The 21,949-nt window shown below is 42.4% G+C and overlaps 1 protein-coding gene across 4 annotated transcripts in view; it reads right to left on the bottom strand.

Annotated features, from left to right (window-relative positions):
• Nucleotides 1-3,051: 3,051 nt before the first annotated feature.
• RCAN3 (RCAN family member 3) overlaps nucleotides 3,052-21,949 on the bottom strand; it is a 42,825-nt gene continuing 23,927 nt past the window's right edge. For 2 of the 4 annotated variants that reach the window (XM_032300829.1, XM_032300828.1), the window contains exons 3-5: nucleotides 8,454-8,627; nucleotides 6,868-7,039; nucleotides 3,052-4,946 (exon numbers count right to left, since the gene is read on the bottom strand). In XM_032300829.1, the coding sequence (XP_032156720.1) occupies nucleotides 4,762-4,946; nucleotides 6,868-7,039; nucleotides 8,454-8,627 (531 nt within the window). In that variant the 3' untranslated portion in view covers nucleotides 3,052-4,761. The remainder of the gene's footprint in view (nucleotides 4,947-6,867; nucleotides 7,040-8,453; nucleotides 8,628-21,949) is intronic. The other 2 variants (XM_032300831.1, XM_032300830.1) reach the window with 2 other exon arrangements.

The raw sequence follows: 21,949 nt of genomic DNA, 5'->3' as shown, positions 1-21,949 counted from the left end.
GGTCCACAGCTCTGTAGGAAGGGGAGACACCCAGTAGGCAGAGGACCTGAGGCACCATAGGACTGAGTACATTTTCCATTGCTTAATTATGTCTGAGATACTCCCTCTTAAAATAAATCTATGTTCTGTGAAATAGTCCGTATAAAAACATGAAGCCTTGGATAGGTCAGTCATAGCAGGTCAGTCTTGAATGCAACTCAATTTGACAAGCACCGAGTGAGAATATAATTCCACTGCAAACTCTTTTATTTCCACATCATATCAGATCTCATTCTACTTCAGTAGAGTTACATCTTAAGTATGTAATTAATAATAATTATTAATAATAATTTTTATTATTAATAATAATTTCATTAATGTGAAAATCTAGGAAAGCTCACATAAAATGCCAACGTAATTGCTGGCTATCAAGTTATTTAGGCAGATTCCAACCCCAATGTTTCAATGATAACAAAACCTCAAAATATGAAACATCAAATTCATTAACTAATATTACTAAGTCACCTCTTCCATCACATGAGATCTGTTTTAGTCATTGTTTCCTATTGGGGAAAAAAGAATCCTCCCACTTCATGCCTCTTTTCCCCCCTGATGACAGGAATGAGTATTCACTGCCTCTTTAAGAAGCCAATGCAAAAAAAAAAAAAGGTAGAAAAAGCACTAGCCCGGGAGCTAGGATCACCAGTTCTAGTCCCTGAGTTGCCTTCCTAGGGTGCCTAAGTCAGTACCATAACCTCAGTTTTTCTAATCTGCGTAACACAGGAATAGAGTATATGATTTCCAAAGGCACTTTCACCTCTGTGACTGAGCCTCTAAGAAAGGCAAACCTTTTCACTTTGTAATTATGACTTTTTTTTTTTTTTTTTTTGAGAGAGTCTCACTCTGTTGCCCAGGCTGGAGTGCAGTGGCACAATCTTGGCTCACTGCAACCTCCCCCTCCTGGGTTTAAGCAATTCTCCTGCCTCCACCTCCTGAGTAGCTGGGACTACAGGTATACGCCACCAGAATTAGCCAGCTAATTTCTTTTGTATTTTAGCAGAGATGAGGTTTCACCGTGTTACTCAGGCTGGTCTCGAACTCCTGAGCTCAGGCAATCTGCCCGCCTTGGCCTCCCAAAGTGTTAGGCTTACAGGCATGAGCCACCGCAAGATGGAATTAATAACATGAATGGGAAACAATTTTTTTTTTTAAAGCCAGGGACTTGCTATGTTGCCCCAGCTGGTCTTGAACTTCTGAACTCAAGTGATCCTCTCATCTCAGCCTCCCAAATAGCTGAGATGACAGGCACACACCACCGCACCTGGCTAAAGACTATAATTCTTAAAGAATAAAAATACTGCACTTCACCTCTATCTCCTGGTATCTCTTCAATTCAAACATTCCATAATGACTACAGTGTTTTATTTAAACCCTTACGTTGAACTTCTTGAAGGCTTGCTTTGGTTCTTCCTTATTGATATGTTTTTGAGCATAACATTTTGAAGAAGCAAAATGTGAAAAGATTAATTTGCTTTCCAGATGATTTTTAGTTCTCGAAGGCAATGCAACTGTTCTTATCCATTTCTGCCTCATAGTACCTTAAACTTCAGAGATGCTCACTAGTACAGTTTTTACATGGATTTATCTTAGGTTTCATCAGGTGGATGTACTAAAAAAAATCAGAACGTAAGAGCCAATGCAGTGCAGGTTCTTTGACTATCCTTAAGTTTTAACGGTTTTCTCATCCTTCACAAATGTTTTTTCCCAACATAAAACACCATTATCTTTCCTCACAATTTTCTACATAGTTTGATTCCCATGAAGAGGTTATACTTTCTAAAGGAAACATGGCTACTATACTATCAGAGTAAATCTTTTTTTTTTTTTGAGACAGTGTTTCACTCTTGTTGCCCAGGCTGGAGTGCAATGGCATGATCTTGGCTCACTGTAACCTCTGTCTCCTGGGTTCAAATAATTCTCTGCCTCAGACTCCCAAGTAGGTGAGATTACAGGCATGCGTCACCACGCCTGGCTAATTTTGTATTTTTTTAGTAGAGACAGGGTTTCTTCTTGTTGATCGCTGGCCTCAAACTCCTGACCTCAGGTGATCCACCTGCCTCGGCCTCCCAAAGTGCTGGGATTATGGTGTGAGCCACCACGCCTGGCCTATCAGGGCTAAATAAATAACTCAATTAAAAATGTAGAAAAGCTTATTAAAAGAACAACAAAAACGTGAGATTTATCTCTTGTAAACTAGTTACATGAATTAGATATTAAACAGCCAAAAAACCAGAGATGATAGTACCTGTTAAGATCCTGGTTCATTTCACAATATGAAAAAGTTGATGGGTACTTAGTAGCTTTTTTTTTTAGAATTCACTTTATTACATTATACTAGAAAAATGAAAGTATTAATGTTTTCCATTCAGAAAAGTTTAAATGACTCTCTCTCTCTAATTTTGGTTTAAAGTTTTATTCAGTTTATTCAATGCCCTCAAAAACAGAAAAATAGAAAAGCACTGAGTAATTTGCACTGCTTGAGTGTAAAGTCTTATGTGTCAGAAATAGAATATTCTTTTTTTTTTTTTTTGAGACCAAGTCTCACTTTGTCACCCAGGCTGAAATGCAGTGGCATGATCCTGGCTCACTGCAACCTCCGCCTCCCAGGTTCAAAGGATGCTTCTGCCTTAGCCTCCTAAGTAGCTGGGATTACAGGCGTGTGCCACCACACCCAGCTGATTTTGTATATTTAGTAGAGACAGGGTTTCACCATGTTAGCCAGGCTGACCTCAAACTTCTGACCTCTGGTGATCCGCCCTCCTCGACCTCCCACAGTGCTGGGATTACAGGCTTGAACCACCATGCCCGGCCAGGAATAGAATATTGCTTAATTGGCAGGCAGAGAATGAAAGCCCAGTCAAATAAGAAAACATCATGGAGTTTGATCACTTAGAAAATTACAGTGAATAGCTATTACCTAAAAGGAAACTTTTTAAATTCTCAGTTGTTGACAATACATGTCTCCTGACATATACGGTCCACCTTACAACAAAAAATGGGCACAAAGCTCAGTCCAGAACTGCAAAGTACATTTATTAAAATGACAAATGATGATCTGCATTTAATACATTAATTGCTGATAGAATTGCAAATTTCAACTGAATTTACACGGAGGCTTAGCAATGGTAGTTTGGTACAAATGGAAAGGTTTATCACTTCAGAGTATTTGAGGGCAAGGAAAATACAGAAACAAAAATTTGGGTGTATGTAACACAGTGTAAGTGCTCAGAAATAAATTTTACCATAGTGAGAACTGAACCGCAATGACATGTTACCACACGGTGAGGACATCATCATTGAATACCTGCGTTCTGCTCCTTCGTAGTGGCAGCTACCTTGGTTCACTAGTTCTCACGTTTGCAGCTCCTTCACATGCCAGGGAGCTTCCCACGTGTGCCACACAAAGGAAACAGCACAGTGAGGAGAGGCTAGCAGACCCACCCAGCCCAAGGCAAAGCCTTCTCAGTTACAAGACTTTTCTACAAAAGAGACTTCAAAGTTGAAACACACCGGAAAAAGTTAAAAAGATCCTGCTGCTTCTTAGGGAGCTTCAAATATACATTCTGACACAAAAGTGAGAAACAATTTGGTTTTAGGAAAAGCGCCAACTGCAATCCAGAGTAAAAAGTTTCAACAAAAAGAAAAGTAAAACTGAACGATCTCCCTCTCATTGCCTAATTAATAGAAAAATAGTAGGTGTGAATATTTTTCATAGCAAGCTGAAAAAAGGTTAAGTGGACAATTTACAAATGGTCTTCAGAAAACCTTATCATTACCTTTTCTAGTTGAAAGTCTATGAATGACATACATAAGTATACACATCATAGCAAAAAACTCGAGAACTAGTGGTTAACACGATAGACATTGGCAAAGGTGAAGGATAAAACTGGTGAATGAAGGTAGCTGGGTGGTCTACAGGCTAGAACACGGTCATGAACAGCACAATGCAGTAGCCACCTGCAATCCTAATCATTGAGGCTCACTGGTGATACGTCCCACTTCCAAAGTGGCCATCCTTCCCCGGCAGCCATGTCTGGTGGGCGCCGCATCAGGAATGGGGGCCTGTCCATTGCTTTGTCCCAAATTCCAGGTAAGGGCAACACGTGGGTGGATCTGTGTCGTACGACTGATCCTCAAAGTGGATTTGGCATTTCTTACCCAAAGCTAATGAAACAAATACTTGAGAACCATGATTTCTACAAATTATTCTGTATTTCAGGTTTCTTTTCCTGCAAAAAATTTCATGTATACAGAATAACAACCTTTGATCGATTTATTAATTAGAAGCTATTTATACCAGTACAAAAATACCCACAAACGATGATTAAAATTGTAAGACTATTTTTAAATTCATAAAAATGGTACTGTACTGGGTGTGACTAGAGTTCCAGTTTGTGGTACCCCATGGGATACAGAAGCAGGAGGAATTACCCGGCTGGAGGGGTAGGAAGCTGTTTTCCTAATTTGTCACTATTTAAAAATGGTTCAGGGTGGCCACATCTTAGGGGCTTTTCCTTTAATGTAAAGTGCCATTTGGAATACCACTTACAATCTGGGATGGGTCAAATCAGCTGCTACCCTACACCAGGCGTGGTGAGAAGACCTAAACCTCACTCTGTAAAGTCTCACCGACGCTGTTCACAGCAACACATCGGCCTCGGGGCAGAGATCACCATGGCCGGAGCCCACCAAGGCAGCCGCCTCACACCACAAGCAAGGGCCTCACAGTGCACAATCGAAGGTGTGGGGCTCATTCAGTGCTGCGGTTGGAGGGTCGGGGCGCCTCGTCTGGGTAATTTTCTGTTTGGGGTTTTTGGTTTCTTCTTCCTCTTCAGTTTCACTTTCACAGACATGAACCACCACGCTGGGTGTCGACTCAGTTCCCGCGTGAAGTTCGTACTTCTCTCCTGTGGAGGCAAACCAAGTGAGAACCATGACAAAAGCATCACTTCCAGCAAGAAGAACTCTTTTGTTTCTTGCAATATTTTGTTCTACTCCTATTTTAATGGATGATTCTTGCTTTTTAAATCTTTAAATCCTATGTCGGAGTATTTTATCTTGTTTTGTTGTTAGAGATTTGATACTTTAAGGCTCTTATGTTATTTCAGTACTGAGGTCTTGGGAGCTAAAATGCAAATGCTAATTATTGTTTTATGAATAATATGAGTAAATCTGTTTATTCTTTTTATTTGTTTACTTATTTGAGATGGAGTCTCACTCTGTTGCCCAGGCTAGAGTACAGTGGTACGATCTCAACTCATTGCAACCTCTTCCCAGGTTCAAGGGATTCTCCTGCCTCAGCCTCCCCTAGTAGTTTGGACTACAGGTGTGTGCCACTACGCCCAGCTAAGTTTTGTATTTTTAGTCGAGATGGGGTTTTATCATGTTGCCCAGGCTGGTCTCGAACTCCTGACCCCAGGTGATCTGCCTGCCTTGGCCTCCCAAAGTGGAGGTGTGAGCCACCACGCCTGGCCAAGTAAATCTGTTTAACTTCATAATAGTTTCAGTTTTCCTTTGGGAGATAATTGTAAGGCTCCAGGCAGCACAGGCAATCCCTTGATTATAGGACCTTGGATATCCAAGATATAGCTCCAACATTTAAAAGCAGTACTGAGTCACTTCTTCCTCAAAATGCCTCTTTTATTCCCCTATAAGACATATAGCTCTGTCTTGGATAGACAGCTGTCTGAACCAGCATCACACCAGTTTCTTATATGGTTTTAAAAGGATCAGAGAGGTAGAAAAAGTAAACAGAGGGAATAGAGGAAATAAAAAGAAATGACAAAAATATTGAAGGAATGAGATGACATCACCACCAATTCCTTGAAATATATTCAAAGTAGTTGTTGCCTATCTGATACTCGGTGGCACCTGACAGTCACTAACTGCCTATCAAGTACTCGCAAAATTTGTAGTAGTAAAAATGCAGTTACATTTATTATTATATATACGTCATTTACTACTGATTTTTTATTTTATTTATTTATTTTTGAGATGAAGTCTCGCTCTGTCTCCAGGCTGGAGTTCAATGGTACAACCACAGCTCACTGCAACCTCTCTCTCCTGGGTCCAAGCAATTTTCCTGCCTCAGCCTCCCGAGTAGCTGGGACTACAGGCATATGCCACCATGCCCAGCTAATTTTTGTATTTTTAGTAGAGACAGGGTTTCACCATGTTGGCAAGGATGGTCTCAATCTCCTGACCTCGTAATCTGCCTACTAGGCCTCCGAAAGCATTGGAATTACAGGCGTGGGCCACTGTGCCCAGCCTTTTATTTTTATTTTTTTGGAGATGGAGTCTCACTCCATCACCCAGTGCAGTGGCATGATTTCAGCTCACCACAACCTCTCTGCCTCCTGGGTTCAAGCAATTCTCCTGCCTCAGCCTCTGGAATAGCTGGGACTACAGGCACATGCCACCATTCCTAACTGGTTTTTTATATTTTAGTAGAGATGGGGTTTCGTCATGTTGGCCAGGCTGGTCTCGAACTCCTGATCTCAAGCAATCTGGCCGCTGTAGCCTCCCAAAGTGCTAGGATTACAGGCATGAGCCACCACACCCGGCCCTCATTTAATACTTATAACCACACTGAATGGTGGATATGATTCTCCCCACTTTACAGACAGAAAAGCAGAGGCTCAGAAAATGGAGGCTAAGTAACTTGCTCAAGATCACAGAGCAAGCAGATGCCACAGCTGGAACCTGAACCCGGGTGTGTGTGACTTCATCCTCTGCTCTAACCATACTGCCACAACGCACACTGCTGAATATGATCTTCAATACAAAAGTTTCTTGGGGAAGAAAAGAGGAAAAAGAGAAGTGTATTACCTGGTCCCAGTTTGGAAACAGCACAGAGTAAATCATAATTTATAACAGGCATTGCGTCTTCACTCTGCTTCCACCCCACCGGGGGAGAGGCTGGAGGCGAGATGAGGAACTGCTTGACCGGCTGGGGCGGCAGGAGATACGACTTGTCCCGCACTTCGCCAGATGTCTGCACCTGCAGGGAGCGAGACGCTCAAAGCCCGTTTGCAAACTGGGCTGTTTTCTTCATTTTTCACCTTTATGTTTACTGTTCCATCTTTTTGTAGAAAATTAAAAATTTCTCTTAAATAGTCTATAATCTCCAAGAGGGTAGGACAGGGTCTCTTTGGCTCACCACTGGCCACTCAGTGCACAGCAGATGGCCACACATGGTAGGTGCTTCATAAATATTAACTGAATAAAAAAAAAATGGATGGGCTGGGTGCAGTGGCTCACGCCTGTACTCCTAGCACTTTGGGAGGCCTAGGAGAGTGGATCACCTGAGGTCAGGAGTTCGAGACCAGCCTGGCCAACAAACATGGTAAAACTCTGTCTCTACTGAAAATACAAAAATTAGCCAGATGTGGTGGCGTGTGCCTGTAGTCCCAGCTACTAGTGAGGCTGAGACAGGAGAATCACTTGAACCTGGGAGGCAGGAGTTGTGGTGAGCTAAGATTGTACCACTGCACTCCAGTCTGGGTGACAGAGCGAGACTCCATCTCAAATAAATAAATAAATAAATGAAATAATTTTTAAAAAAGAAAGAAAATAAATAAATAAATGGACAAACAGAGAAATGAATGACATTTCTCTGGAATTCAGTAATCACTAAATTCCAGCCTTAGAAGAGATTAGGTTTTAATGACTTATTTTGTACCCCATCTCAAGAGACTCTACCAAGAAACGCCAAAACATCTCTTTCATTTAGGTTTTTACTTGCAATACAAGGCAACAAATCTTTTTTTAAAATTTGAAAGTGAGACTGAAAAAATTACTTTTTTGAAAATAAAACAGTGTACTTAATACACAAGTAATCCCTTTATTTTGCCAATTCTTCTCAGAAGAAATCGGTTTCCCAGAGAGTCACACCAATGCAGGATTAGAATCTACTCAGCACAGCCAACTTTTGGTTCCCTACAGGATCCTCAGCAACTTCAAAGACAGCCTTTTTGTACAGTTCTATGTCACCTCTCTGGTTCCTCATATGAATTCAGAACACAGAAAACAATTTAAGAAACCATTTTCTCAATTTTCCCAAGGATTTCATGTCCTATTTCCTGTGTGCCATTCTAGATGCACAGGAGAGAAGTTAGTTCCCTAACACTAGGGGGTGTACCCACACAGAATCCCAGCTGAGCAAAGCTGCCAGAAAAATAAACTCCGTTAACTACTATTCTCAGCAAAATAGAGTCAGGAAGACAAAGGTGCTTAATAAATAAATAAAATTATGTATCTATAAAATGAAGGGAAAATATTTTTATATTATTTCCTGATTGAGATGGTTCATTCCACACACCTCTGCTACAATAATATAGAAAATGGTGAACTAAAAATATTTTTGGATGGAGAAAGACAAGTTTAGAGAACAGTGTTCTTTCACTGAGAAGTACCTGTGCAAAATACAGCTTTAGCTTCTTCCCATTGAAGTCTGTTTCGTGGAGTTCTATTCGCGCCCTTGCTGCTGCTTCAGGTTTGCTGAAATTTATTCTGACTCTTCTAAAGCTTTTAAACAGCTGAAAAGTAACTTGGTCATCATAGATGGTGAAGAGTGCTTCAAATCTTTCCTGCAATTAAGGAGCAGCAAGGTAAAGAGAATGGGGGTGGGGGAAGAAACACCTTTATAGAAGAGAAAATTTAAATCATGAAACCTAAGTAATTAAGAACTCATTATAATTAACCTTTTCTCCAAAAAATTAATACTTTTCTTGCACATATACAGGAACAGGTATCCTGTAATTTAGCAATTGCACTTTTTTTTATATATTTTTTTGAGACGGAGTCTCACTCTGTCATCCGGGCTGGAGTGCAGTGGCGTGGTCTCAGCTCACTGCAACCTCCACCTCCCGGGTTCAAGTGATTATCCTGCCTCAGCCTCCAAGGTAGCTGGGATTATAGCCACTCACCACCAAGCCCAGCTAATTTTTATATTTTTAGTAGAGATGGGTTTTCACCATGTTGGCCAGGATTGTATTGAACTCCCGACCTCAAGCGATTCGTCCACCTCAGCCTCCCCAAGTGCTAGGATTACAGGCAGGAGCCACCACGCTGTGTTGTGCACTTATTTTAAATGTAATTAACTTTATTAAATATTGTCCACATTCAAAGGTTATGAGATGAATGCAAGATATAAGAGAATGATACAAATCTGCCCAGTTCTAGAACACTGTATCCTCTGATGTCCTCAGTGCAACGGGGTTGGTTTTTCCCTCTGTCACATTCCCTTCCTCCTTCAAAGTTGTCATTTCTGGAGTTTTATCATTCCCTTATTTTTCTTTTCTTTCTTGTTTGAGATGAAGTCTCACTCTGTCACCCAGGCTGGAGTGGAGCGCAATGGCTCAATCTCAGCTCACTGCAACTTCTGTCTCCCAGGTTCAAGCTTCTCGATTCTTCTGCCTCAGCCTCCTGAGTAGCTGGGACTACAGCGGCATGCCACCACACCTGGCTAATTTTTGTATTTTTAGTAGAGACAGGGCTTCACCATATTGGCCAGGCTGGTCTCAAACTCCTGACCTCGTGATCCGCCCCCTGCTTTGGCCTCCCAAAGTTTTGGGATTATAGGTGTGAGCTACCTCGCGCAGCCCCTTGTTTTTCTTTATAGTTTACAACATTTATTTATATCTCTAAAAATGGTATCATGTTCTATGTATTCTTTCACACCTTGCTTTTTTTGCTTAGATCTTGCTCCTGAGATTCTCCCTTGCAGCTGTGTCTTTTTTTTTTTTTTTTTTTGAGACAGAGTCTCACTCTGTCGCCCAGAATGGAGTGCAGTAGTGCAATCTTGGCTCACTGCAGCCTCAACTTCTAGGGTTCAGGCAATCCTCCTGCCTTGGCCTCTTGGGTAGCTGGGACTAAAGGCACATGCCACCACATCCAGATAATGTTTTGTATTTTTTGTAGACACGGGGTTTTACCACATTGCCCAAGCTGGTCTCAAACTCTTTGGGCTCAGGTGATCCACCCGCCTTGACCTCCTGAAGTGCTGGGATTACAAGTATGAGCCACTGCACCCAGCAAGACATCCATTTCTAAGTATTGTTTCAGTGGTTTCCCACCAGTTTGTTTAATTTTGTTTTGTTTTGTTTTGTTTTTTTGAGATGCAGTCTTGCTGTATTTCCCAAGTTAGGCTCAAGTGATTCTCCTACCCAAGTAGCTGGGACTACAGGCATCTGCCACCACACCCAGCACCTGAACAGTTTTGACATGTTTTATTATTTTTATTTATTTTTTAAAATAGAGGGCTGGGCACAGTGGGTCACGCCTATAATTCCAGCACTTTGGGAGACTGCAGTAGGTGAATCCCTTGAGGTCAGAAGTTTGAGACCAGCATGGCCAACATGGTGAAACCCCGTCTCTACTAAAAATATAAAAAATAGCTGGGCATGGTGGTGGGCACCTGTAATCCTACCTACTCGGGAGGCTGAGGCAGGAGAATCACTTGAATGTGGGAGGTGGAAGTTGCAGTGAGCCAAGGTGGCGCTACTTCACTCTAGCCTGAGCAACAGAGCAAGGCTCTGTCTTTAAAAACAAAAACAAAGGGCCGGGTGCGGTGGCTCATGCCTGTAATCCCAGCACTTTGGGAGGCCGAGGCGGGTGGATCACGAGGTCAAGAGATCGAGACCATCCTGGCCAACATGGTGAAACCCCGTCTCTACTAAAAATACAAAAAATCAGCTGGGCATGGTGGCGCGTGCCTGTAATCCCAGCTACTCAGGAGGCTGAGGCAGGAGAATTGCCTGAACCCAGGAGGCGGAGGTTGCGGTGAGCCGAGATCGCGCCATTACACTCCAGCCTGGGTAACATGAGTGAAACTCCATCTCAAAAACAAACAAAAACAAAAACAAAAACAAACAAACAAAAAAAAGACAGTCTGTCACCCAGGCTGGAGTGCAGTGGCGCTATCATAGCTCACTGTAGCCTCAAACTCCTGGGCTCAAGCCACCCTCCTACTTCAGCCTCCTGAGTAGCATGCACCACCACACCTGGCTTTTTTTTTTTTTTTAATGCGATGAGATCTTGCTATGTTCTGCAGGCTGGTTGGTCTCAAATTCCTGAGCTCAAGTAATCCTCTTACCTTGGCCTCCCAACATGCTGGGATTACAGGCATGAGGCACCATGCCTGGCCACACTTGGCTATCTTTATTTTATTTTTGTACAGAGTTTCACTATCTTGCCCAGGCTGGTCTGGAACTCCTCGTTTCAAGCAGTCCTTCAGCCTGAGCCTCCCAAAGCGCTGGGATTAAAGATGTGAGTTACTGCCAGTTGATTCTAAATACTTTCTAATTGCCATCTGATCTCTTTCTTGCCTCATGAATTGTTTAGATGTATGTTTCTTAAATTGCAAACAGATGGGAGGTTTTTTTTTTTTAATGTCTAACTCATTTTCACTCTGATCGGAGTAGGCTGTCCATAGTGACAGTAATTCTTTGACAGTTTGAGACTTGCTTTTGGTTCAATGTCATCAAATTTCATAAATCTACTACGTGTGCTTGAAAAGAATGTGTTTGTGCAGCTGTTTGGTACAGTATTATAAACATGTTCAGTATATCCAGCTCCTGTTCTTTACAAGTTCTAGATCCTGATTTTTTGGGGGTCTGTTTTAACTTTTTTAAAGATTTTATTTTGTTTCACTCTTGTTTATTTCACGCTTGTTGCCCAGGCTGGAGTGTAATGGTGCGATCTCGGCTCACCACAACCTCCGCCTCCCCAGTTCAAGCGATTCTCCTGCCTCGATCTCTAGAGTAGCTGGGATTACAGGCATGTGCCACCATGCCTGGCTAATTTTGCATTTTTAGTAGAGACAGGGTTTCACCATGTTGCTCAGCCTGCTCTTGAACTTCCAACCTCAGGTGATCCGCCTGCCTCAGCCTCCCAAAGAGCTGGGATTACAGGCATGAGCCACTGTGCATGGCCTGTTTCACCTATTATCAGGAGAGATCTATTAGATTCTCCCACTATTAGGTGGATGTGTTATTTTTCTGTATAATTTGGTCACTTTCGCTTCCTACATTTTAAGGCTAAGTTGTTATGTGTGTACAAGCTTATAAATTTTTTTCTCTTCCTGGTGAATGGAACTTTTAATAACTAGGTAGTGACCCTCTCAATCTCCCAGATAGAGGAATGCCCTTTGCCTTAAAGCCTATTTTGTCTGGTATTAATACCGCTGGTGTAGCTTTCTTTTGATTATGTGCTGCATGGAAATCAATTTTCAGCCTTCTAACCTTTATGTATCCTTACGTTTTAGATATGTCTCATAAAAAGAATATGTGTGTGTGGCTGGGTACAGTAGCTCATGCTTGCAAACAAGCACTTCAGGAGGCCAAGGCAGGTGGATCACGAGGTCAAGAGATTGAGACCATCCTGCCCAACATGGTGAAACCCTGTCTCTACTAAAAATACAAAAATTAGATGGGTGTGGTGGCACGTGCCCAGCTACTTGAGAGGCTGAGGCAGGAGAACTGCTTGAACCCGGGAGGTGGAGGTTGCAGTGAACAGAGATTGTGCCACTGTACTCCAGCGTGGCGACAGAGAGAGACTCCGTCTCAAAAAAAAGAGTATGTGTGTGTATAATGCATGTATGTGCCTGTATGTAAATAAATGCAGTTTGACACTCAGTGTCTTTTAACTGGAGGAGCTAGTCCATTGTTGGTTACTGATATTTGGGGATGTCTGCTACCTTATTTTATCTGTTTGTTTCAGATTCTCTCTGTTCATTTTCTTTTTTTTTTCCTTTCTTTCCAACTATTTTTTCTCTTTCTCTATTTTCCTCCCCTGAACAAAATTCCTATGAAAGATGCTAATGTATGTTTGGCAACTGTTTTAAAGATGCCTAACTCCCCATAGCCACAGTTTCTCTTTCACAAAGGCAAAACAATCAAATCTCTTTCTCAACATTCTTATTGGAACTATGTAATTCCACAAAAATAGCATTTTGGGGTAAAGAGCATTGGAAGAATATCTGAACACAAATTATTTAATATAATTTGTAATATGTGTGTATCTCCTAAGTATTTTGAGATGGACGAGAGAAAAAGAACAATATATGAGTCATTCATGAGGCTGAGAAAAAAAATTGTTATTTTCCTACTTATTAATGAATTGGGATAATGAAAAGCCTAATTTCAGTCACCAGAAGAAAAGCAATATTAAATCTTCTTTACAGAAAACATATTTAGGCAATGGTTTAATAAGTGAAATGTAATAAAACAGATCTAAGAAACTTCTCAGTACCTTTAGAAATATTCCTTAGGCCTGGCAATGGTAGCACAATAAAAGGAACCTACAACTTAGCTTTGTTCTTGCTTGGCCTACATAAAGATCTTCCAATTATCTCTTGACAATGAAGTACAAATTATACACTCCCTCATTTATTAACTTCTCTCAATTTGAACATTTACTTGCCACTTTGTAATATTTCTCCAATTGGATAAAATACAAAATAATTTGTGCTGTGATATTTATTCTTTCAGTGTTTAAATAACCCTCATTATTGAGGAAACGTCATTTATCCTAAAAACTATTCGTGCTAATGTCAGGTTATCAGGGGCAGCCTCAGGAAGCTACGTGTAGATGTCTGTGGACTCACAGAAGAGCAAAGCTACAAGCTGAGGGCTCACAACGTTTTTTAAATTTTTTGTTGATTTATTTAAAATATATATATCATCCCAGACCTTGTACTCAAGTCTGGCTTTTCAGTGAACTGCAAGCTTCTTCCAGCAGGAGGCAGTTTTAAGATCAATCCTGCCGGGCGCGGTGGCTCACGCCTATAATCCCAGCACTTTGGGAGGCTGAGGCGGGTGGATCACGAGGTCAAGAGATCGAGACCATCCTGGTCAACATGGTGAAACCCCGTCTCTACTAAAAATACAAAAAATTAGCTGGGCATGGTGGTGTGTGCCTGTAATCCCAGCTACTCAGGAGGCTGAGGCAGGAGAATTGCCTGAACCCAGGAGGCGGAGGTTGCGGTGAGCCGAGATCGCGCCATTGCACTCCAGCCTGGGTAACAAGAGCGAAACTCCGTCTCAAAAAAAAAAAAAAAAAAAAAAAAAAGATCAATCCTATTCTCATTTACTAATTTCCATATAATAAAGTAATATAGAAAGCCAGGCACGGTAGCTCATGCCTGGGAGGCTAGAGTGGGAGGACTGACTTGAGGCAAAGAGTCTAACACCAGCCTGGCCAATGTGGTGAAACCCCGTCTCTACTAAAAATACAAAATTACATACCTGTCGTCCCAGTTATTCGAGAGGCTGAGACATGAGAATTGCTTAAGCCTGGGAGGCAGAGGCTGCAGCGAGCCAAAATTGTGCTGCTGCACTCCATTCTGAGCAACAGAGCAAGACTCTGTCTCAAAACGATGAAAGTAATATGGATAAGTAACAAAATATTATACAGATGCAGTAAGGATTTTAAAATAACATATCAGTTCTTAAAAGGGAGGGTGAATATGTAAATATATTAAATGCTGTTAATTATTATTGCTTCTAGATGCATTTCAAAGTTTTTTCAGCATCCATTTCAAAGCTGGCTAGCTTTGTCACTTTTAAAGAGAATTAGAAGTGAGATTTTGCAAAATCACATCCCATTTAGTTCTTGGTATTAGCTTATTTTAAAAGTATTTTAAACACTAAGAAAATATTAAAATTCCTATATGAGACAGTTAAGAAATATCAACATCGAACCATTTATGGAAATTAAGGAAGAACGAAGAATAGCTTATAAAATAATTCTGTGCAGGTTGGGCACAGTGGCTCACACCTATAATCCCAGCACTTTGGGAGGCCAAGGCGGATGTCTGTGAGGTCAGAAGTCCAAGACCAGCCTGTCCAAGATGGTGAAACCCGTCTCTACTAAAAATACAAAAATTAGCAGGGCATGGTGGCACACGCCTGTAATCCAGCTACTCAGGAGGCTGAGGCAGAGAACTGCTTAAACCGGAGACGTGGAGGTTACAGTGAGCTGAGATCTTGCCACTGCACTCCAGCCTGGGCAACAGAGAGAGACTCCATCTCAATAATAATAATAATAATAATAATTCTGTACATTAAACATTTTCCTTGCCCAAGGTAAAAGGACCATGTATTATCCCTAGCCCCCCACAACGATTTTCTCCTTGTACCAATATATTGTATGACAGAAGCTATCTTGCAAACAGTTACTTGATAATCACATCCTTCTTCCTATTTCCCTTCAAGATAATTTTTTTTTTCAAATTCCAGAAATACATTGTAACTGAATGTAACAGCAGATGACAGCAATGGGTCGTATGGCTCTCTTTATCTCTCTCTCTCTCTCTCTCTTCTAAACTCCAATACCTGTGATAAGAATTATAAAGAAATGGCCAGGCACAGTAGCTCATTCTTGTAATCCCAGCAATTTGGGAGGCCAGGAACTTGAGACCAGCCTGGGCAACACTGCAAGACCCCATCTCTAAAAACAAATTAAATAATTAGCCAGGCATGGCGGCACACACTTGTAGTCTTATCTACTCGTCTGGCTAAGGTGAGAAGATTGCTTGAAACCAAGAGTTCGAGGCTGCAGTAAGCCACTATCGTACCACTGTACTCCAGCCTGGGCAACAGGGTGAGACCTTGTCTCTCTCTCTCTAAAAAAAAGAATTACACAAAGATGAAGCCATTCAAGAGCTGATTAGTAAGCTTTTTCTGAGTTTTGAGTTCCTTCTCTCTCCTTCACACCCCCTTTCCCCTTGAAGTAGTATAAATACGGTTACGAAATTTGTGGATTCTAGCCAGGATGTGCTTTAGAAGCATGACGAAGAATTAACTTGGAGGCAAAACCATCAGTTTCCTGTTTGAGAAAAAAGGTTATGAGCCCTCAGCTGGTAGCTTTGCCCTTCTGTGAGTCCACAGACATCCGCATGTAGATTCCTGAGGCTGCCCCTGATAGCCCGACATTAGCGTGAAAGGGATTTAGAAGATTGCAGACAGCAGGGGAAGGACATAATCTATGAAAATGACTTGTTTGATAAACATGAAGGATGTGCAGCTGTTCATCCAAAAACCAAATTACTATTTTTCTCCTTAGAATTGTTTCCGAAATAGCTTACTTTTACAAATTTCTGAATTCTCTAATGACATAAAATTAACATCATCCTGTTGGGTGATTGCTGCATATTTATTTCAGATCAGATAATGGGGATTCCATTAAAATAAAAAATCATCATTAACCACTTTACTTTTTCTGTAGTCACTTAGCATCCCCCTCTGCCAGTACAACGTCTAAAGGCATAACACAAATAATGGAACGTCTAAAGGCATAACACAAATAATGCAGCCTAAAAGCCAACGCCTGAGGCTTTTTCCTATTACGTAAGTAGGTTTTCCACAAAACAGACCAGAAGCTGCCTTCCTATGCTAAAATCACCTGTGCAATTACTTAGCTATGACAATGGCAACACACACCTTGTAGCTAAAACAGCCAAGAACAACATGCAACCAACGACTTTCTTGGGAACAGAAGGAAGTGTGCTTGGTAGCTGGATAACAGGCATCAGTAAAGGAGAAAAGTGGAAAAGCCATCCAGGAAGGTCAGTTTCAAGGAGCAACAGATGAGGATGGCAGCCAAGTGTGTATTTCCCAACCTTTCTGGATCTACCATGGCTCCATTCCGTTGCCCCATCCCAACTCACAGAAGGCAAGGTTTCGCTGTTTCCCTGAAGAACAAACTAGGAACATGATTTTGCCACAACCCTTTGCTTTGGACTGAAAAAAAAACGAGCCCACCACTTGTGAACATTCAACAGTAGGAGGACGGGAGGCTGAGGCACAAGGATTGCTTGAACCTGGGAGGCAGAGGTTGCAGAGAGCCGTGATTGTGCCACTGCACTCCAGCCTGGGTGACAGAGCAACACCCCGAAAACAAAGAAAACAAAAAACAAAACAAAAGAATAGGAGGAACGATTTCACTCTTGAGAAGTAATGGCTTGATCCACTCAGCAGTGAAATTATCTTTGGCATCCTAAGGCAAAAGATTTCTGTTTACATCTTGCTGTAAATCTAATATGGAAAATTCCACTTCTCCAGTGCCCAGAGCCTGCAGGTCCACTCACAGCAAAGGCAAGGCCTCCGTTTCTGCCTGGGCAAAGTGCTCTTGGTTCTCAATCACTGCTGACTAAAAGAGCCAGAGAGATGGACTTTACTGACCAGAAAAAAAAGCACACATATAGCTAGGCATGGTGAATTTAAAAACTTGACTCTGATAATCTGAGTACTTGTAAAATTCTGTAACCTAAAGTCAGAAGTGCTAGAGGGGAGCAGAATATATAAAAAAAATGCAAAGACCTTTGATAACCTTTATTATTTATGTTGCCATCATTACTTTTTCAGATCAGAAAGAATTATGTAACTGAATTAAAATTCAAGAAAATATAGAATGCTAGCTATTCAAGACTGTTTTTTATGTTTTAATGGCTAATGTATTTATAAACACATATTCTGACTTATTGCAACATAAATTCTTTTTTGTTTTTTGTTTTTTTTGTGATGGAGTCTCACTCTGTTGCCTAGGCTGGAGTGCAGTGGTGCAATTTCAGCTCACTGAAACCTCTGCCTCCCAGGTTCACGTAATTCTCCTGCATCCTGAGTAGCTGCAATTACAGGCACACACCACCATGCCCAGCTAATTTTTGTATTTTTAGTAAAGATGAGGTTTCACCATGTTGGCCAGGCTAGTCTTGAATTTCTGACCTCAAATGATCTGCCTGCCTCAGCCTCCCAAAGTGCTGGGACTACAGGTGTGAGCCACACTGTGTCCAACTCTGTGACATAAATTCTTAAAGGGCTATGATTTTTTTTTTCAAATCTATAATATTCCTTAAACCATGTATAAGAAAAGTGGTCAGCATGATGATTAATCATTTTTTATCTGAACAAACTATGGATTGGCATAAGGATGGGATCATTACAATATTTTGATTGCCGTGTTAGTTACAAGGGTAGATACTGTCAAAACTCACCAAACTGTACACTTGGAAGATCTGTATATTTCACTATGAGTTTTACCAAAATTAAAAATAAAAATGTATAAGGGGAAACAAGATAAAAGAATAGGGTGAAGTGGCTATAGCAGCTGGCTGCCAGGGCAGAGGTAGCTCCTGGGTCTCACCATCACTGAGCACAGGTGTTGGAGGCGAGAGCCCTACTTCATGAGTGTCTGCCATGGATCTGGCTGTGGGCCCAGAAAGCCTGGTTTTGGCCAGCAGCTATTTTTCATCTTTAATTAGAGCAACACATCCTTAGTTGTTAATAGTAATTCTGGTTATAAAAACTTCTCCAGCTGGGCGCAGTGGCTTATGCCTGTAATCTCAACACTATGGGAGGCTGATGCAGAAGGATCATTTGAGGCCAGGAGTCTGAGACCAGCTTGAGTAACATAACAAGACCTTGTCTCTACAAAAAACAAATAGCCATTTGTGGTGGTGTGTGCCTGTAGTCCCAGCTACTCAGGAGGCTGAGGTGGGAGGACTGCTTGAGCCCAGGAAGCTGAAGCTGCAGTGAGCCAAGATCGTTCAGTGCACTCCAGCCTGGGTGACAGAGGGAGACCCTACCTTAAAACACAAAAACATAAAAAAAAAAAAAATACAAATTTCTCTCTTCTGTAGTTAAGTTGGAAAAGATTGTAATTGTGCTTATACTGAAGATGTCTGCACAACGTAGAAATCATTTTCAAGCAGTTTGGTGGCCAATTGCTAGCCTCAAAACATCTAGAAAAATGCAGGTTGCCACCTAAGGAGAGGAACAGATGCATAGCCACAGCTGCCACCCAATTACAACAACATTAACAGTTAAGCTGATTAGGCAGCTGTCAGGGTTTCTACGGGAACAGTCTGCGCACACACACACACAGACATACACACACACACACACACACAGACACAGACACACACACACACACACACAGACACACACACATGCTTTCAAGATATGAAGGTATTCCACTCAATCAATGACACTCAAACCCTGTAGCCCATCAGTAAAGAAAAGTACTTTTATTTCGCTTTTTCGGGGAACATCTATTGGAGAAGTGCGATCTTCAAAACCACAAATGGGAGAACTTCTGACGGGATCCCAGCTTGTGACAGTAGTGTCGTTACCCTTAAGCCTACAGGTTGTCTGGTTATTTACTGAATAAAGAAGACAGAGGAGCAGATTATTAGACCCCCTGAAGGAAACAGCAAATTGACCAAAACTAGGGAGAGAGCACACAAATTGTGAAACGCAGAGATTTCAGTCCTTTGCAACCCACTGAGCTATTCTGCTGTTGATGAGCATCTCAAAGAGGCAGTCAAATTTCAAGCAGGTGATTACCTAAACCAAAGCCTGAAAATAGCCCACAAAACTCTTCAGGTTTGCGAACCTATCCAGGGACTTGGGCTCAAACATGCAGTTTTGATCTAAGACATCATAGTCGAGAAAAACCACGGTGAGTTCTTCCCCTGCAAACCATGCAAATTTTCCCAGGAACAAGGGAAAGTGTTTCAGTTGCCCAGGCTGCTGTTCAAGCACTTCAGGTTCCATTTTCAAGGTCAGTATATTAGCAGGTCCATGCCAGCTGCTGGAGAAAACTGATGGCTGCTCTCTGGGACGTCCACTGGAATCTTCCCTCCCTCTTTCGTGTCCTCCCAATCCACGAGGTAGGAAAGATTTGGAAAGTCCAAGTTCAGCTTGAATTCCACATCTGGCCTTGGGCTCCATTACAGCCAGAAGCAGAATGGCATGGGCCAGGTGCAGACACTCCAACGGCCCCATCAGAGACAATGTCTATCGGGTGATCTCTTCTGTGACTTCTGTGAGCGAGCACTGGCTGTGATGAAAAAGCAACAAACGCCGCTCTGCCCCTGAGAAGGGGAACATGGATGTTTTCTATTCCAGGAGGACCAGAGGCCCCATTCATAGGCCTTTAGCATTCATGAAATGCTCTTATTTGCACCCAGTAACAGAGGCTGTTCACCTCTTCACATGAGACCACAAAAGAGACCTGAGAGGGATCCACAACCTGCGCAGGTAGCTTCAGGAAGGCCTGACGGCTTCTACCAGCTATTTATCTTCTCAAGTAACAGAACTCTGGAGGTGGGTGTGACTCCTGCCTCTATTATATAACTGTGTGACCCGGGGCAAGTGACTTACCACTGCTGTGACCATTGTTACCTTACCTGTTAGAGGAGGGTAATACATGGACCCACTTCTTTGGGCTGCTGTGAGGATAAAGAGTGAATATGGCTGGGCACAGTGGCTCACGCCTGTAATCCCAGCACTTTGGGAGGCCAAGGTAGGTGGATCACCTGAGGTCAGGAGTTCGAGACCACCCTGACCAACATGGAGAAACCCCGTCTCTACTAAAAATACAAAATTAGCCAGGCATGGTGGTGCATGCCTATAATCCCAGCTACTCGGGAGTCTGAGGCAGGGGAATTGCTTTAACCCAGGAGGTGGGGGTTGTGGTGAGCTGAGATCATGCCATTGCACTCTAGCCTAGGCAGCAAGAGCGAAACCTGTCTCCAAAAGAAAAAAAAAAAGAGTGAATATTTAATGCTCCTAGGACAGCTGTAATACAGAGAGCTAACACAAACAGGGGAGAGCTTTTGCAAGCGTCCACTCTACTCTGTGGGCATGACAGTAGTTGCTCTCCTGTAAAATGTGAAATCCCCAGAAAGGAGGGGAATGCATGGCGATGACACAATATTCACTACACAGCAGGTTCTACAGAGGGCGCTGGTGAAAAGTTAGCACCTGCCCCTCCCAACAGCCTGGCTGCTAGGGTGGTCCCTTAGGAGACACGCCCTCCAGGACACTCGGGGATGGGGAGTGAGAATGAAATGGAATCAATGACGCAGCGTTCCTCAGAACCTGGCCTATGACCCACAACAGCTGGAGAAGAGAACACTACTTCTTGGTTGACACTGGGGACTCAGTCTGCTATGGACTCTTACTTGAACTGAGGGAGAGAACAGGGATTTTTTTTTTCAACTGTAGCTGCAGTCAAATCCTACCACGTGTGTCTGCGTGCACGCGTGTGTGCGCGCGCACACACACACACACACACACACACACACAGCTTTCACTTTTTTTTTTTTTGAGACACAGTCTCCATCTGTCGCCAGGCTGGAGTGCAGTGACATGATCTCAGCTCACTGCAACCTCCGCCTCCTGGGTTCAAGTGAGTCTCCTTCCTCAGCCTCTCGAGTAGCTGGGACTACAGGTGTGCGCCACCACACCCGGCTAATTTTTGCATTTTTAGTAGAGATGGGGTTTTACCATGTTGGCCAGGATGGTCTCAATCTCTTGACCTCGTGATTTGCTCGCCTCGGCCTCCCAAAGTGCTAGGATTACAGATGTGAGCCACCGCGCCCGGCAGCTTTCACTTCACTTTTAATCTTGCTTATTAACTTTTTTTGTTTTGTTTCCTACTTGTTAAAATCAACTGTTGGTGACGGCCTTCAATGCTTTGCTATGCAAGTTATCGATGGTGCCAAGTTAGCACGGGAGAATGAAGAGCCACCTAAAACGAAGGGAAGGGGCTGACAGGAAGTCATCAAAGTATGTAAGGGAAAAGTGGGGCAGCAAGACAGGATTCTTCATGAAGGTCAGTTATACACAAAGATTAAACAAAAAAAAAGCAAGCTTCATGCTTGGACTTGCCCATGTGCCTAGTGACTGACATTGACTTGGAGGACTGTTTCTCTGGTCTCCATCTAGAGGACCGTGTGTACCTTGTTCAAGCCTTTCTGAATGTCCCTCCACTCACTCACTCATGAAGCCCAGGTACCATCCTAGGTGCTGATTAACCAAGGGCTCACGGCAAAGAACAAATCCAAATTGCACTGCCAGACAGGGCTTATTCCAGACTAAAAGTCTGTTTTCCTCCTGGTGGT

This window comes from Sapajus apella, unplaced genomic scaffold (genome assembly GCF_009761245.1).
Source record: "Sapajus apella isolate SASKATOON/1434 unplaced genomic scaffold, GSC_monkey_1.0 scaffold43, whole genome shotgun sequence".
NCBI lineage: Eukaryota > Metazoa > Chordata > Mammalia > Primates > Cebidae > Sapajus > Sapajus apella.
This window is presented reverse-complemented; position numbering and strand designations above follow the sequence as displayed.